This window comes from Cetorhinus maximus, chromosome 22, assembly GCF_964194155.1.
Source record: "Cetorhinus maximus chromosome 22, sCetMax3.hap1.1, whole genome shotgun sequence".
Taxonomy (NCBI): Eukaryota; Metazoa; Chordata; class Chondrichthyes; order Lamniformes; family Cetorhinidae; genus Cetorhinus; species Cetorhinus maximus.
The window spans coordinates 38,579,620-38,595,912 of record NC_135900.1 but is presented as its reverse complement, the minus strand read 5'-3'; the positions used below and the strand labels follow the sequence as shown (position 1 = coordinate 38,595,912).

The 16,293-nt window shown below is 39.7% G+C and overlaps 1 protein-coding gene across 2 annotated transcripts; it reads left to right on the top strand.

Moving 5' to 3' along the window:
• Positions 1-985: 985 nt before the first annotated feature.
• Positions 986-15,827, top strand: klhl42 (kelch-like family, member 42). 2 transcript variants are annotated; one of them, XM_078568122.1, is made up of 4 exons: positions 986-1,092; positions 1,205-2,081; positions 6,777-6,970; positions 14,341-15,827. In XM_078568122.1, exons 2-4 carry the CDS (start codon positions 1,321-1,323, stop codon positions 14,784-14,786), a joined length of 1,401 nt encoding a protein of 466 aa, XP_078424248.1. In that variant the 5' UTR covers positions 986-1,092; positions 1,205-1,320; the 3' UTR covers positions 14,787-15,827. The 2 variants fall into 2 exon arrangements, with proteins under 2 accessions (XP_078424248.1, XP_078424247.1); XM_078568121.1 differs by having other exon boundaries at positions 986-2,081.
• Positions 15,828-16,293: the final 466 nt, after the last annotated feature.

Sequence of the window (16,293 nt, the reverse complement as noted above, 5' to 3'; positions counted from 1 at the left end):
TATATATATATTACAACTCTCAACTCCAGGGCTTGAATACATTTTCACTGCTGATACATGATGCAGTATAAAGGGAGTATTACATTGTTGAGGTGCCGTTGTTCAGATGAGGCATTAAACAAAGGTCCTGTTTGCCTATTGCAGTGGATGTGAAACATATTCTGGCACTACTTGAAGAAGAGCAGGGCAAGTCCTCCTTTCGGCTGACCAGTATTTATCTCTCAACCACCAGCATCTAAAACCAATCAGTTATGGGACCTTGCTGTGTATAAATTGGCTGCTGTTTTGCCTTCGCAACAGTGATTACACTTCACATCAAAGTCATTAGATGTGAAGTGTTTTGAGATGTGAAAGATCCTATATAATGCAAGTTCAGGGCTCTTTCTATTATACCTCAACGATGACCCTTCTCATTCACCCCCTGACTTTTTTTCCCCCAAATATTGCTTCAGTTCTCTGAAACTAATGGCTTTGCTCTGTACTCCTTTCAAAAGTTAGATGTTTCCCTTGTATATCAGTGACCAAAACTGAATGCAATGAATGTGCTCTGAGCAGAACACCATACAGTTTGAGCATGATGCTGCAATTAAAGTTATAATTCGATAATATACCGCAGAATTGCTGTTGTTTGGATAGGTACATGCTGTTATTTATTAAAGGGAAGTACAGATCAACATTTATTTTCTCTTTTAAAATAGTGTTTTTTAATTATTTTATAATTTGGTCAACTTTGTTTATATTAACTGTTTAAAAGTATTCGATGGTAAAAAAAATGACTAGATACATTTTTGTAAAACAATCTTCGTAATAAGATATTGTTGTTTTCTCGAAACACTGCTGACTGTACAGATAGGCTGCAACAAATAATGTGAGCAACTTGAAGCAATATTTCACGAAGAGTCAGAGCGGTTTAAGTGCCTTTAATTGGTAAGATGCGAGAAGAGCAGAATGTGCAGGTTGTTGCCTTTTACAGTCGGAGATTGGTTGTTGGAAACGGAACAAGAAGTGACGACGCCAAAATGACAAGGAAACCAGCTTAAAGAAGCAAGCGAGCAGACTCTGAAACTTCATCCGAATATGCATGAAAACGGAGTAAGCATTTAATGTTTTGCATGTAATATGTGCAGGAAGGTTCTGCTGTTAAATTAAATCGAACACATTGATGTTACTAAATTAACTGAAGCTGATGCATTGTCTGATGTAGGCCTGCGTGGGGATGGTAAAGTGTTCGCACCTAAATAACTGTAAATAAAAGCTGAACCTGTCCGCTTAAGGAAAGCAGTTGCACGGGCGGGCATTCGGTCCTCGTCTGCTGATACAATGTCCTCCGAAGAAATCATAGCTATCATAATAGAAGATAAGACGTACAATGTCAGCAAAAGTAAGTTAATTGAGAAAAGCGACTATTTTAGAGCCCTCTATAACTCGGGGATGAAGGAATCCGAAGAGGACTCGGTACAGTTGCAAGGTTTGAGTGCTCATGGACTGGAGCTGGTCATTGAATTCATCAATACTTCCAAAGTACATTTTGATAACGAGACCTTGGAAGATTTGGTGGAAACGGCATCTTTTCTCCAGGTGACTTCCATCTTGAAGCTGCTGCTCTCTGAGGTTAAGGTGGACAACTGTGTGGAGTTGTATAAACTTTCTGAAATGTATGGAATCAGTGATCTAATGAATGCCTCTCTCAGGTTCATGGTTTGTCATTACCATCCCATGCTAAGGAGGCAGGAATTCAAGCATCTACCTAATACTTTGCATCAACAAATTAGGGAGATGCGCCTTAAAGGCACAGCTGTCTTGGTGGCAGTTGGGGATTTCTTCAGCAGCACCTTGGATCAGGCTGCTAATGAGGCCTGGTCAATGCTGAGGTATGATGAGATTGCACAGAGATGGCTACCACTGCCAAACAGCCTCCCTCCAGACATGGTGAATGTGAGGGGCTATGGTTCGATAGTCCTGAATAACTACCTTTTCATTGTTGGTGGATACAGGATGACTAGTCAGGAGATCGCGGCTGCACATTGCTACAATCCCTGCAAAAACGAGTGGAACCGGATTGCACCAATGAATCAGAAAAGGTACAAAGATGACACTCTTGTAGTTCTCTCTCACCACAGGGTGATATCATAAATGCTGTTTTTTGCAAGAATCTCCTTTAATCAAAGATATTTTAAAAGTTTTTGCACATAACGTTACGTCTCAAAAATGTCAACATTACTGTTCTATGACATTTCCAAGAAAGTTTATCTGTCCGAGAAAAGACACAAGAAATAATCTCACATAATTAAAACTAGACAACAACCAAGAATCACCTTTACCCTATTGCATAGCAATAACAAAGCATTCAGTTCCATATTATGTGGAGGCCCTAATTTGCAAATCTCCTGTGCTACATACAAATCACCATCTGCAGAATTTTTACTGAAGTATCTGCGAAAAGCTAGTGAAGTGAGAATTCCCCCCACTCCCAAAGATAGCCTTTCATTGCTGCACATTTCCAATAGGCCTCATTTGTTGCAATAAAATATGGTACATCAGGGCACTGAGCAATGCCTGGATTATGTGTCATTCATAGTATTGCTCTTGGCAGGGCTGGTACAAGTATTGAGACTGATGCACTGATCACAAAAGGTCAATACTGAGTAATGGCTCCTCGAGCCTGCTCCGAGCCTAAATGGTCTGCCTGCTCCCACTCCATTTCTTATGTTTTTATGTGACACACTTCGGGGCACTTGCTGTATGTGTTAGGGCCCATTTTTTTTTTTGTAGATTAAATACATGCATATGAAATAGGAGCAGAAGTAGGCCATTCGGCCCCTCAAGCCTGCTACGCTATTCAATAAGATCATGGCTGATCTGTTTGTGTATCGAATATCACATTCCCATCTACCCCTGATAATCTTTGGCTCCCTTGCCTAACAGGAATCTACCTACTTCCGCCTTAAAAATATTTGATGACCCCGCCTCCACCACCTTCTGAAGCAGAGTTCCAAAGTTGCACAACTCTTGGCGGGGTGGAGGGGGGGATTTCTCCTCATCTCAGTCCTAAAAAGGCCACCGCTAATTTTAAAACAGTGACTTCTAGTTCTGGACTCACCCACAAGGGGAAACATCCTTTCCAAGTCCACCTTGTCAAGACCATTTAGGATCTTATGTATTTCAATCAAGTCACCTTTCACTCTTCTACACTCCAGTGGAAACAAGCCCAGCCTGTCCAACCTATCCTCATAAAACAACAGCTTTTAACTGACATACAGTTAATTAAAACACACATTTGTCAAGCCCAGTAAATGGGATGAATCTATTTTTGATGTCGCTCTGATATTTTAATCTTGTACCAGTTCAGAACATAACACAAAAAATAGAAACAGGAGTAGGCCATTCACCCCCTTTCGCCTGCTCTGCTGTTCAGTAAGATCATGGCTGATCTGCTTGTAGCCTTAACTCTACTTCCTTGCTGAATCTACAATCCATGACTCCCTTGTAGATCAAAAATCTGTGTACCACAACCTTGAATATATTCAGTGACCTAGCCTCCACTGTTCTCTGGGGAAGAGAATTCCAAAGACTAATAATCCTCTAACAGGAGAAAGTCCTCATTTTTAACTGTGCCTCTTGGTTCTAGATTCACCCATGAGGATAAACACTGGCAGAATGTAATGCCCTCCCCTTAGGTGAGTTTGGAATGGGGGGGTATTTAATCAGGCTAGAGGGCGCGGGATGGGGACCCCACCACCTATCCATCTCTTTCCCAATTAAGGCTAGGGCAGAAAGGCTTGTGGGCAGCCTTCCTGCTCCACTGCCAATTGAGGACCCTAAGTAAGCAATTAATGCCCACTTAAGGGCCTCATTCCATCTCTGCTGGTATTCAACCTGTGGCGGGCAGGGCAGTCGTCACACAGGGAGCCCGAAAAGTAAACTCTGTCACGTTTGCTTTCGGGCTCCCAGGGGGGAGGGAATTCTTTGTTTTCAAGTACTCAATGTCTGATCGAGGGACCCAGCATTGGGAAGGGTGGGGGTGTTGCTGAAAGTCATCTCCCTCGCTCTTTCTTCTGACCCCCACCCAGTCAGCGACCCCCACCTTGTGAACCCCATCTCGCCCTCACTGTCAAGCCTCTTCAGAATCTTGTGAATCAATAAGATCACCTCTCGTTTTTCTAAACTCCAATGATTTTAGGCCAAACCTGCTCACACTTTTCTCATAAGTCAACCCCTTCATCACAAGAATCAGCCTAGTGAACCTTTCTGAACTGCTTCCAATGCAACCTTTCCCTCCTTTAAGTAAGGAGACCAAAAAAAACTTCAGGTGTGGTCTCACCAAAGGCCTATACAGTTGTAACAAGACTTTCCTACCTTTATACTCCAACCCCCTTGCAATAAGAGCCAACATTCCATTTGCCTTTCAACTACTTGCTGTACCTGCATGCTAACTTTTTCTGATTCATGTACAAAGACACCCAGATCCCTCTGTACTGCAGCATTCTGTGGTCTCTCTATTTTAAAAATATTCTGCTTTTTTATTCTTCCTGCCAAAGTGGACAATCTCACCTTTTCCCACATTATACTCATCTGTCAACATTTTTCCCACTCATTTAACCTACCAATATCCCTTTGCAGACTTTGTGTCTTCCACACAATTTGCTTTCCTACCTATCTTTTTATGGTCAGCAGATTTGGCTACAATACACTTGGTCCCTTCATCCAAGTCATTGATATAGAGTGTAAATAGTTGAGCCCCAGCACTGATCCCTGTGGCACTCCTAGTTACAGTTTACCACCCTGAAAATGACCCATTTATCCCAACATTGTTTCCTGTTAGCTAGCCAATCATCTAACTGTGCTAATATATTACTCCCAGCACCATGAGCTCTTTGTCTTGCTAGAGTATAATTTATATTTCCACTAGCAATTCTCATGCCAGCATTTAAAATAAAATACAACTGTTTTACAGCAATGGGTGGGCACCATTGCAGTATATTTGTCAGCTGTAATCTGACATTGTCTTAGGGTAATTTTGCTGACAGTGATTGTTCATGGATTTTTTGTAATGTACAAAAGGCCTATTTAATAGTCTTGTGTAAACTATTCCTAACTATGTGCCCTATTAATTTAAAAATAGGGATATAATGTCTGAAGTGCAGGTGAGCTGCTAGCCATTATCAAGATATTATGTAACTGATTACATTTTTTATAAAATCTTTCGTAAGTCAGAACTGGCCACATTCAGTAGAAAATACAAATTGGTAAGTACTTGCACTCTTCCATGGATTCCTTTTCAGCAACCTTTTTCCAAAGACTAAACTGTATTAAGAAAATAAACACCCAACAAACTGTTGCAGGCCACTCAGTATGTTCATAATTTCCTGAGGGTGGTAAGGGTCCATTATATTATCCCTTTGCATTGCCTTTCTTCCCCTAGCAGAATGTCATAAATTTGGGTACTTTTTAGATAAAAGTATTGGTATAATAGACACTACACTTTTTCCCACCTGTTTACTTCATTGATATATAAATCTCAACAAGCCCAAGTAAAGTATGAATGCTTTTTGTTTTAAGACTGTACCAGCCTGGCCTTCAATTCTAATTGAACGTTTCAAATCATTATCATAGGAATGTGTCTTTAAGAAAGAGACGTGCACTATGAAGGGATTGATGTTGTCATTTTTACCCCTGTCGCAAAACTTTGATATGATGAAATGTTTGTAGAAAGATTGAGATGGATGAACAAATACTTCCAGTATATGCCAGCTATTGCTTGAAATGATTTGGGAAATGCACCCAATGACAGTATCAGGCTACCCAGACACATGGTACAAGTAATGTTGGGAATATAGCCGAAGATTCAGAGCGATGTTAGAGGGACAACAGTGATCATTTCAGTGGACGTGCAGCTGCGGAAGTATAGCATGAACCACATCATCCCAGAAATCCCTTCCTTTCATGCTGGTCTTCTAGTGGCCTGATGTCATCTGGACTCTGATTACAGAGTCAAGTAGGTATTCAGCCTGTTGCATTTGACATTGCATTGTCCCATGAGCTTGGGTTAACCTAAAGGGAGTAAGATATTTGTAGATGAGGGGCAGTGCATTCTTTTCTGCTGATCATTTTTAGAAAAAGTATTGCTCTTTCTTAAGTAACATTTCCTTTGTTTTAATTCTTCCAACAAGTCCATCTTTACAGTGGGATGATGGGATGTAATTATCAGGGCTGTAGCATGCATGTTGACTTTCAATGCAGTTTTATAATCATACTCTGAAACCTATATCTGAATTAACTTGACAGGAACCAACTGTTCAGACTCTAGGCTGTAAGGGTTGAATGTGAAATGAGTTAGGACAATCTCAAGTTACAAGGCTTTGGTGCACAGCCCAAAATTGTCCTAATTTCAGCACTAATAGGCACTACATTGTCAATCTCACTTGGGGAAGCCATAGGATGGCTGGTGTGAGATATGGAAAATGACACATTAGTTCTGTAAGGGCTGGGGATAAGGTACATTGTTGAGACACGAGAGAGAGTTGAAACAGTAGAGTGAACTTTGCTCTGCATCTAACCATACTGCATCTGAACTGGGAATCTTTGATGCTAACTGTGGGCAACCAAAGATAGAGAGTTATACTATTGCCTAACACTAATGTACTTCATTCTGAGCACAAAATATATTTTTGTCATTTAAATAGCCATACATCATAAGCTCTCATTAAAACTACAAATGTTTTTGAAAAATACAGAATTGAACGTTTTATGCTGTTTCCATATTTCTCTCCCTTTAGATCAAATTTTAAACTTCTAGCTGTAAGTGAGAAATTGTATGCAGTAGGTGGACAGTCACTTTGTAATGTTGAATGCTACAATCCAGAGATGGATTGGTGGAGTTTTGTAGCCTCAATGCCAGATCCTCTTGTGGAGTTCTCTGCCTGTGAATGCAAAGGGATGATCTATGTAATGGGTGGATACACAACAAGAGGTGAGCTGCTTTTAGTTCTAGGTTTTAAAGGAGATTTGTTGACTGCTTAAACAATATGTACACTAAAATATAATCCTGGGTGATCTGTTTGTTCACTAATAAGTGGCACCATAACAATGATGAGATACTGATTTTACTTATCCCTCAATCTTGAGTTCCTGATCTTGGTTTCATAGTTGTGAATGGAGGCTTGGCACTTTTGTACAGACAGTAAAGAAAAGATAGATAGAAGGTGATCCTGGGCAAAGCCTGCTGGGCACACGATGCAGATTTTAACAAAAATTGCACAGCAGGCAACATCAGTTTTAAAAACTAAAATTTGAGTAACCAACCTTTCAAAACACAAAGGATTTTTTGGAATTAAAAATACAAAACATAAAACATTACTACAGTAGCCTCAATATCCCCTTCCTCACAGAACTTACTAACTGACATTCCTACACATTTCAACAGAAAAATACATTTCTTACATTTTTCTGGGCATTCATATCAACTGCACTTTGCTGGCTCTCAGTTATCACCAATGCTATTCTTAGCCATTAGAAGAGCTGCCCAGGATGACCCTCTAACTTTTCTTCCCTTTCGATGAGATTTGATTTTGTTGGAGAAGCTTCACACCTGTTACAGTTGGGTGTACTGAGCAAGAGATTGGGAGTGAGAGTGGCCATAAAAGTGGTGAGAGTTCAGTGAAAGGGGCCTTAATAACGGCGAGAGTTTAGCGAGAGGGGCCTTAACGGTGGCAAGAGTTCAATGAGTGTGATTAGCTGCTGCCACCTGTGGACAGTCAGAGCCCATGTTCGGAAACAAAAATCGAGGGAAAATCACAGGGAAGCAGGTAAGTGATTGGCTGGTGAATATTTCCCATTTATCTTATCTAAACTAGGGAATTTCAGTTGGGGTAAGTAGAACATTGATTGAAATCATAAGAATGTAAGCACAAACAAAACTAGATGCATTAATTTAAAATTTAATTAAGAAAATAAATTATGAATTACCTAATTAAAACACAATAAAGTTGGCAGGGCAGTTGTTGTGTAGCGGCTGCAGTATGTGGGAGCTTGTGGGCGCCAGTATGATCCACAGCAAACATGTCTGCAGTAAGTGTCTGCGACTTAAGGAGCTTCGGCTCAGTCAATGAGCTGGAGGCTGAGCTGCAAACAATGCAATGCATCAGAGAGGCAGAAAGTTACCTGGACACTTTGTTCCAGAAGGCAGTCACGCCCCTTCGGATAGGGTCTTCTGATTTGTTCCATGGTTAGGGACAGGAGGGTGTGATTGTGAGTGAGGCAGGTAAGGGGATCCAGAAAGTAGAAGTGGAAGAGCCTCAGCCCTTGCAATTAACCAACAGGTTTGAGGTTCTTTCTGTTTGAATGGATAAGAGCGGGAGCTGCAGAAAGGATGAACAAACTGACCATGCCACCATGGCACAAGAAGCCATTCATGCGGAGGAGATGGGGGGTTGTGTAAATAGGAACGTAGTGGTAGTAAGGGACAGCATAGTTGGGGGAGAGACACAGTTCTCTGCAACCACAAGTGAACGTCCAGACGGCTGTGTTGCCTACAACAAAAACAAAAATTGCTGGAAAAACTCAGCAGGTCTGACAGCATCTGTGGAGAGGAACACAGTTAACGTTTCGAGTCCGTATGACTTTTTTGCTGTTATCTTACGGCTGTGTTGCCTGTCTGGTGCCAGGCTTTTGGACATCTGCTTGGGGCTGGAGAGCAACTTGCAATGGGAGGGGAAGGATCCAGTTGTTGTGGTCTGACATAGATAGGACTAGAAAAGAGGTTTTGCATAGAGAGCATGAGCAACTAAGGGCTAAATTAAAAAGCAGAACCTCAAAGGTAATAATAACTGGATTATTACCTGAGCCTGACATAGGGTAAATAAGATTAGAGAGTTGAATGCATTGCTCATAGACTGGTGTGGGAGAAATGGATTTTAATTCATGGGACACTGGCAGCAGTACTGGGGTAAATGGGAGCTAATTTCTCCTTCCCTATTAATTTTTTAATCATTCTTGCTAGTTTTTAAATTCTGTCCAATCTCCTGGCTTACCACTAATCTTCGCAGAATTGTGCGCATTTTCTTTCAATTTGACACTATCTATAACTTCCTTAGTTAGCCATGGATGGCACATTCATGTCCTGGAGCCTTTCTTTCTCACTGGAGTGTATCTTTGCTGAACTTATGAAATACCTCCTTAAATGTCTACCACTGCATTTCTACTGACCTACCACTTGACCTATTTCCCAACTCACTTAGCCAGCTCCATCCTCATACCATTGTAATTTCCTTTATTTAAGTTTAAAACACTGGTTTAGACCCACTCTTTTCTTCTTCAAGCTATATGCGAAATTCAATCCTGTTATGATCACTACTACCTAGAGGCTCCTTTACTATGAGGTCATTAATTAATCCTGCCTCATTGCACACCACCAGGTCTAGAATAGCTTGGGACGGTCTTCACCTGAATTGTGCTGGGACCAGTGTTCTGGCAAGTTGTATAATTAGGGCGATAGAGAGGGCTTTAAACTAAATGAGGATGAGGAATCATGTTAGGGAAGATATGGTAAATTAAGGGGAAATGACAAGGCAAGAGTGCAAGGTAGCAATAAGGATAATAACAATCATTGTGGCAGGAGGGATAGAGTGTACAAACTTAAGGGTGCAACAGCAGATAAGACCAAGTTTGCAAAAATAGTAAAATGACAGAACTGAAGATTTTGTATCTGATTGCCTGTCGCATTTGTAACAAAACAGATGAATTGTCAGCTTAGATAGAAATAAATATAAGCCTGATGGCCACTACAGAGCAGTGGTTGCATGGTGACCAATGCTGGGACCTGACTATTTAAGGGTACTTGACATTTTGGAAGGACAGGAAGCTAGGAGAGGATGGTGAGGTTGCTCTTTTAATTAAAGATGACATTAGTAAAATAGTGGGAGATTACCTTATTTCTAAAGATCAAGATGTAGAATCAGTTTGCATAGAGATAAGAAATAGCAAAGGGAAGAAGTCAGTTGTGGGAGTAGTTTATAGGCCCTCCAGCAGTGACTATGCTGTAAGGCAGGGCATACAAGAAGAAATAACGGGGGCTCCTAAGAAAGGCATGGGTGATCATAGGTGATTTTAATCTACATTTATAACAGATGAATCAGATTGGCAAAGTGGCCTATAAGATGAGTTCAGAGTTAATTTCAGGACAATTTCTTGGAGCAGCACATTCTAGAACCAACCAAAGACCAAGCTATTCTGGATCTGGTAGTGTGCAATGAGGTAGGATTAATTAATGACCTCATAGTAAAGGAGCCTCTAGGTAGCAGTCATCATAACAGGATTGAATTTCACATTCAGTTTGAAGAATAGTGGATCTAAACTAGTGTTTTAAACTTAAAAAGGCAATTACAAGGGTATGAAGATGCAGCTAGCTAAGGTGAACTGGGAAATAGGTTAAGTGGTAGGCATTATGATATGGCAGGTGGTATTTGCCAGGCTGATCAAATCACAAGGGAAACTTGGCCACGCTATCAACGGTTTTGTAATTTGTATTTATTACGAAAAGGTTTGTGCACTGAATTCAGAAGTAATGAATCCACTAACATCTTTAGAGATTTTAAAAGTTAAATTAGAACATTTAATAACAAAATAAAATAATTTAAATACATACACAGGATTACTGTTACACTGTTACTTAATATTAGAACAAATCCCAAAATTCCTATTTAACCTGATTCCCAACTATACATGCCCTTTAAGGCAACAGTCCAAAATAGGTTTTATATTTAGATAGGCAATCCAGCAAGGTTACCACAGCAGTCACTCAACAGTGGAATTCCAAAGGCTTTTAATACAACTTTGCAGAAGTCTGTTGCTCCAGTAACCAAAGTGGCTAGAGGCTGTTTCCCGAAGTCTGTTCCATTATGGTGTTCCTTTTAGATCTTACACAGCCACACCTGATACAGCCCTCCAACCTTCTTTATATATATTTCCCTCATATTGAACTGTAAATCCCATTGTTCCCATATGTCTTTGGAATTTACTTTTCCCATAATTTAAAAATCTTTCATGTTGTCAATATGGCCTTTTCCTTTCGGGGAAAAAAAACCATAATAACCTTGCCCTATTTATCCTGTCAGTTGTAAAACTTTATCATGTTTCTTTGAAAACCAAACACCTCTCCACTTGTCTTAAAATGCAAATTTCATTCACACCCAATCTGCTGAGACTTCTACCCTAGCTCACTCATTAGCATTTCAAATATCCTTTTTACACCTAACTCTTTTGATCATTTCAACCTTGCAGTCTATCTGAACCTAATTCAATTAAATCAGCGACACAGACAGAATCATCCACACACACGCACAAACATAAGCCTATGTTACAATACCCAACAATAATATTATGAAAAATATGGTAGTTTCGTGACAGTAGGTCAGTAAAAATGCAGTGGCAGACATTTAAGGACGTATTTGAAAAGTTCAGCAAAGATACACTCCATTGAGAAAGAAAGACTCTAGGACACGAATGCACCATCCATGCCTAACTAAGGAAGTTAAAGATAGTATCAAATTGAAAGAAAATGCATACAATTCTGCAAAGATTAGTGGTAGGCCATGAGATTGGACAGAATTTAAAAACCAGCAAAGAATGACTAAAATGTTAATAGGGAAGGAGAAATTAGAGTGCGAAAGAAAGCTGGCTAGAAATATAAAAATGGATACTAAAAGTTTCCACAAGTTTTTAAAAAGGAAAAGAGTAACTAAAGTGAGCATTGGTCCTCTAGAGAGAGAGAGTCTGGAGAATTAATGGGAAATAAGGAAATGGTAGGTGTACTGAGGAAACTATTAGAACAGATTTCATCCTAGGGCCTTAAAAGGAGTGGCTGCCGATATAGTAGATACATTGTTTTTAATTTTCCAAAATTCCCTTGATTCTGGAAAGGTCCCATCAAATTGGAAAATAGCAAATATAACACCTCTGTTCAAGAAAGGAAGGAGACAAAAAGCAGGTAACTACAATCCAGTTAGTCTAACGTCTGTCATGAGGAAGATGCTAGAATCTATTATGAAGGAGGTTATAGGAGGGCATTTAGAAAATCTTAAGGCGATTAGGCAGAGTCAACATGGTTTTATGAAAGGGAAATCATGTTTGACTAATTTATTGAGAGTTCCTTGAGAAGTGTCAAGTAACGTGGGTAAAGAGGAACCTGTAAATGTGGTGTACTTGGATTTCCAAATGGCATATGATAATGTGCCACACCAAAGGTTGCTGTGCAAAATAAGAGCTCATGGTGTAGGGGGTAATATATTACCATGGATAAAGGATTGGTTGGCTAATAGGAAGCAGAGAATAGGAATAAATGGGTCATTTTTGGGTTGGCAAGCTGTAACCAGTGGAGTGCTACAGGGATCAGTGCTAGAGCCTTAACTATTTGCAATCTGTCAATAACTTGGATGAAGGGACCAAATGTATGGTTGCTAAATTTGCGGATGACGCAAAGGTAGGAAAGTAAATTGTGAGGAGGACATAAAGAGTTTAAAGAGGGATATAGATAGGTTAAGGGAGTGGGCAAAAAATTGGCAGATGGAATATAATGTGGGACAATGTGAACTCGTCCACTTTGGCAGTAAGAATAGAAAAGCAGTACATAACTTAAATGGAGAAAGATTGTAAAACTTGGTGGTACAGATGGACCTGGGTGTCCTGGTACATGAAACACTAAAAGTTAGTTAGTATGTGGATACAGCAAGTGATTAGGAAGGCCATTGGAATGTTGTGTTTATTGCAAGGGAAATGGATTATAAAAGTAGGGAAGTTTTACTGCAGCTGTACAGGGTGCTGGTGAGACTACATCTGGAGTACTGTGTACAGTCTTGTTCTTCTTCCTTGAGAAAGGATATAATAGCATTAGAAGCAGTTCAGAGAAGGTTCACAATACTGATACCTGGGATGAGGGGGTTATGAGGAAAGGTTGAACAGGTTGGGCCTGTAACCATTGGAGTTTAGATGAATGAGAGGTGATCTGAATGAAATATAGAAGATCCTGAGAGGAATTGACAGCGCTGAGAGGATGTTTCCCCTTGTGGGAGAGACTAGAACTAGCAGACACAGTTTAAAAATAAGGGGCCTCCCATTTAAGACGGAGATGAAGGGAAAGTTTTCCTCTGAGGGTTGTTGGCCTATGGAATTCTCTTCCCCAGAGGGTAGTGAAGGCTGGGTCATTGAATATTTTTAAGGTTGAGTTGGATTTTTGATTGCCAGGGGCGTCAAAGAATATAATGGGTAGGCAGTAAAGTAGAGTTGAGGCCACAATCAGATCAGCCATGGTCTTGTCAAATTGTGGAGCAGGCTTGAGGAGTCAAAAGGCCTACTCCTGCTCCTAATTTGTATGTTCACCTGTTTGGATGTAACTCCTCAAAATCTGTCTTAAAAAAAATGGAAAGTAAAGGTTCCACAGCATTAAGAGTCTGTTTTGCCTGACACTGTTGCCTGTTAGCTAATCACAGAATGTTGTTCTTGATCATTTTCCCAAATTTAACAACCTTTATGCTCATTGTCGGAGTTAGTAATTTAAAAATTGATAGTGTTACTATCACTTTGAAAGACACTTGTACTTAATTTTCTTGATTGACTGCGACTACATTGGGTGAAATTTTATGGCAGCGGGATTTTACATTCCTGCCGAAGCAAATGAGGTTTAGAATGTCTCGCCGTATTTTATGGCCCCGTCCCCGCCGAAATGGGGCTGTAAAATTCTGCCCATTGAGTTTATAGACAATGTGGCTGCCTCTCCCATTCTTTTGAATTCAATTCCTAAACAAAACTGGAAAGAGGAGACAGCATATGAAGAAAATTAGGGAGTTAAAAGTTGCCTCTAAGTTTATATCCAATCTGTTGTGTCTTACTATCATGTCCATGCATGGCTGACAGCAGCTTGACATACCTGAACCAATACTGTTCCATTTCTGTGATGAAGATTTGTCCTACCATAATGTGGAGAATCACATCATTGATCAGCACCTGAAAATAAACTGATCAGCTGCATTTGGGATACTATGATATGCCCTGATATCTATATTTAATCTGAAGCCACAACAACTCAACTCATTCAATTGCCAGTCTAGCCAGTGGCAAGAGAGGTTCACTTTGTGCTAATTATGCCCAGCATGCATTTTTCTTTTCAGAATCTTAAACCTATATTTGGCTTTGTAATTGTGAAGCCTTGCTGCTTTGAAAATGAAACTTCATGCTTAAAATTATACTTCTCACCTTTGACCGTGTTCTAGTATCAGTTTTGCAACTCTATGTGTATTTAAAAGTGTGCATCTTGTTTTAAAATTCATTCAAAAATACTTTTAATTTCAGATAGAAATATGAAAATATTGCGATACTGCCCAACCTCAGATGCCTGGACTGTATTAGAATCCTGTGAGGTTCACATTCGTAAACAACAAATGGTTTCTGTGGAAGATACAATTTATCTTGTGGGTGGCTGCATTCACGAGAAAGGTGGAAGTAGAAAGGGAAGCCATGCTGAAGACATGCTCACTGTACAGTCCTACAATGTGACCACTAGGGAATGGCTCCACCTCAAGGAAAACACATCAAAATCTGGACTAAATTTAACTTGTACACTGCACAATGATGGAATCTACATTATAAGCAGGGATATTGCACCATCAACCAGTCTTGAACATCGTGTATTCTTGAAATACAATCTATTTTCAGATATGTGGGAAGCATTCCGACGTTTTCCAGCATTTGGACAAAACATTTTACTTTGCTCATTATATTATCCTGATGTAATTTGAAAGTCATTGTTTTGTGTGAAAACGTAGTTGGCGTAACTACAGCAAGACCGTAAATGAGGAGGGATGGTAAAGATGAGTTAATTTAATGGAGCCAGACCGCTTTGTGAAAGAGTTTGGAACTGATCATTATTCTCAGGCAAATAGTAGAGAACTGAAATTTCAAAATTGTTAATACAAACAGCTGTAACAATTCTGTGATTCTGTGATCAGCTGGCTCCTAATGAGATTTATATGAAAAATAGCAATTGGGGGAACAAAGTCAAGAATTATTTTTTAAAAAATGGCTAAGACTAATAAATTGATTTGGATTAATAATACGTATGTATTACATTTCTTGTGAGGCAAAGAACAGAAATGTGGGATTTTAAAAGCACAGCTGTAAGGCAGTGATTGGTGATGACACGTAAGAGGGGGGCCCAAAACCTTGTTCTTAAATGGCTGTTGATGTCAAGGCTATCTTCCAGTGAAGGATAATCTTTAGGTCCATGAGTGATTTCTAGTCTGTGATCTGCCTTCAGTGCAGAATACTTATAATTTAATAAAAGCTTAATTTTGCTCCTTAAAAACCTTCAGCCACTCCAAACAGTAATAATTTCAAATTTAATTTATATAGACATTTCACCAGCATCTCTCAAAATGTACAGTAGCAATCTGGTTTGTTGATCACTGCTACTTTTACATATAAATGTGTACTTTGAAATGGAAATATCTCTGTCAAGTTTCCTTTTAAAAAGGAACCATTTCAAAATCATACATTTTTCATTCAACATTTTTCTGTCTATGTACTTTGTGTTTAATTTATTTTAATTGACAATTTCTGTCAACATATTGAGTGAAGAGCAGTGATGACATAGTTGGGGCTGGTTTTCTGGTTCTGACAGTGTGAGAATGCTAAATTGACCCTAAGTTTCTATCAGATAAATAAATTCAATCAGCATTTAAGTGTTCCACTTGACAGCCACTGAAACTAACCCTGCTATTACATAATAAAGTTACTCTTGGAGATCTCTAATATATTAAATATTTTGCTACTGTCATGTATTTATCACGCATTTTGTGTCAACTTCAATTATAAATTCCTGTGTCCACAATTATTGGAAATTACCCATGGGAACTTGTCATGCTAGAATTACAACCTTCTAATAGCACTTTAGTCTGTATCCACCAGTTCCTTAGCTGGTTCAGCAAAGAAATTCCTATCTTCTAGCCAACTCTGCTTCCCAAGTGTACATTTTGCTATTCAACCACCAGTAATGTAAAGGCTGCGTTTGCTGCCAACGCTGTGCATGTGTAGTTGTATGCGCAGCCACCATCTTTATAGGGGGGAAGTGCAGCAGGGCGCATGTGCAGTCATCACTTGCCTTGGAATTGCAAATATTGCAGCGCCGGCAACATAATGTTGACACTTTTAACAACCCCCTCCATCCACAGCTCACCGCAAACCTCTCAAACAGCACTGGAAAGTGCAACTGGCAAATGGGACCCACTCCTTCTGCCCATCCTCACC

Coding starts and splice junctions, on each gene's coding strand:
- klhl42 (XM_078568122.1), top strand. CDS start 1,321: ATGTCCTCCGAAGAAATCATAGCTATCATAATAGAAGATAAGACGTAC. Junction 2,082..6,776: donor GCACCAATGAATCAGAAAAG/GTACAAAGATGA, acceptor CTCTCCCTTTAG/ATCAAATTTTAAACTTCTAG. Junction 6,971..14,340: donor GGGTGGATACACAACAAGAG/GTGAGCTGCTTT, acceptor TTTTAATTTCAG/ATAGAAATATGAAAATATTG.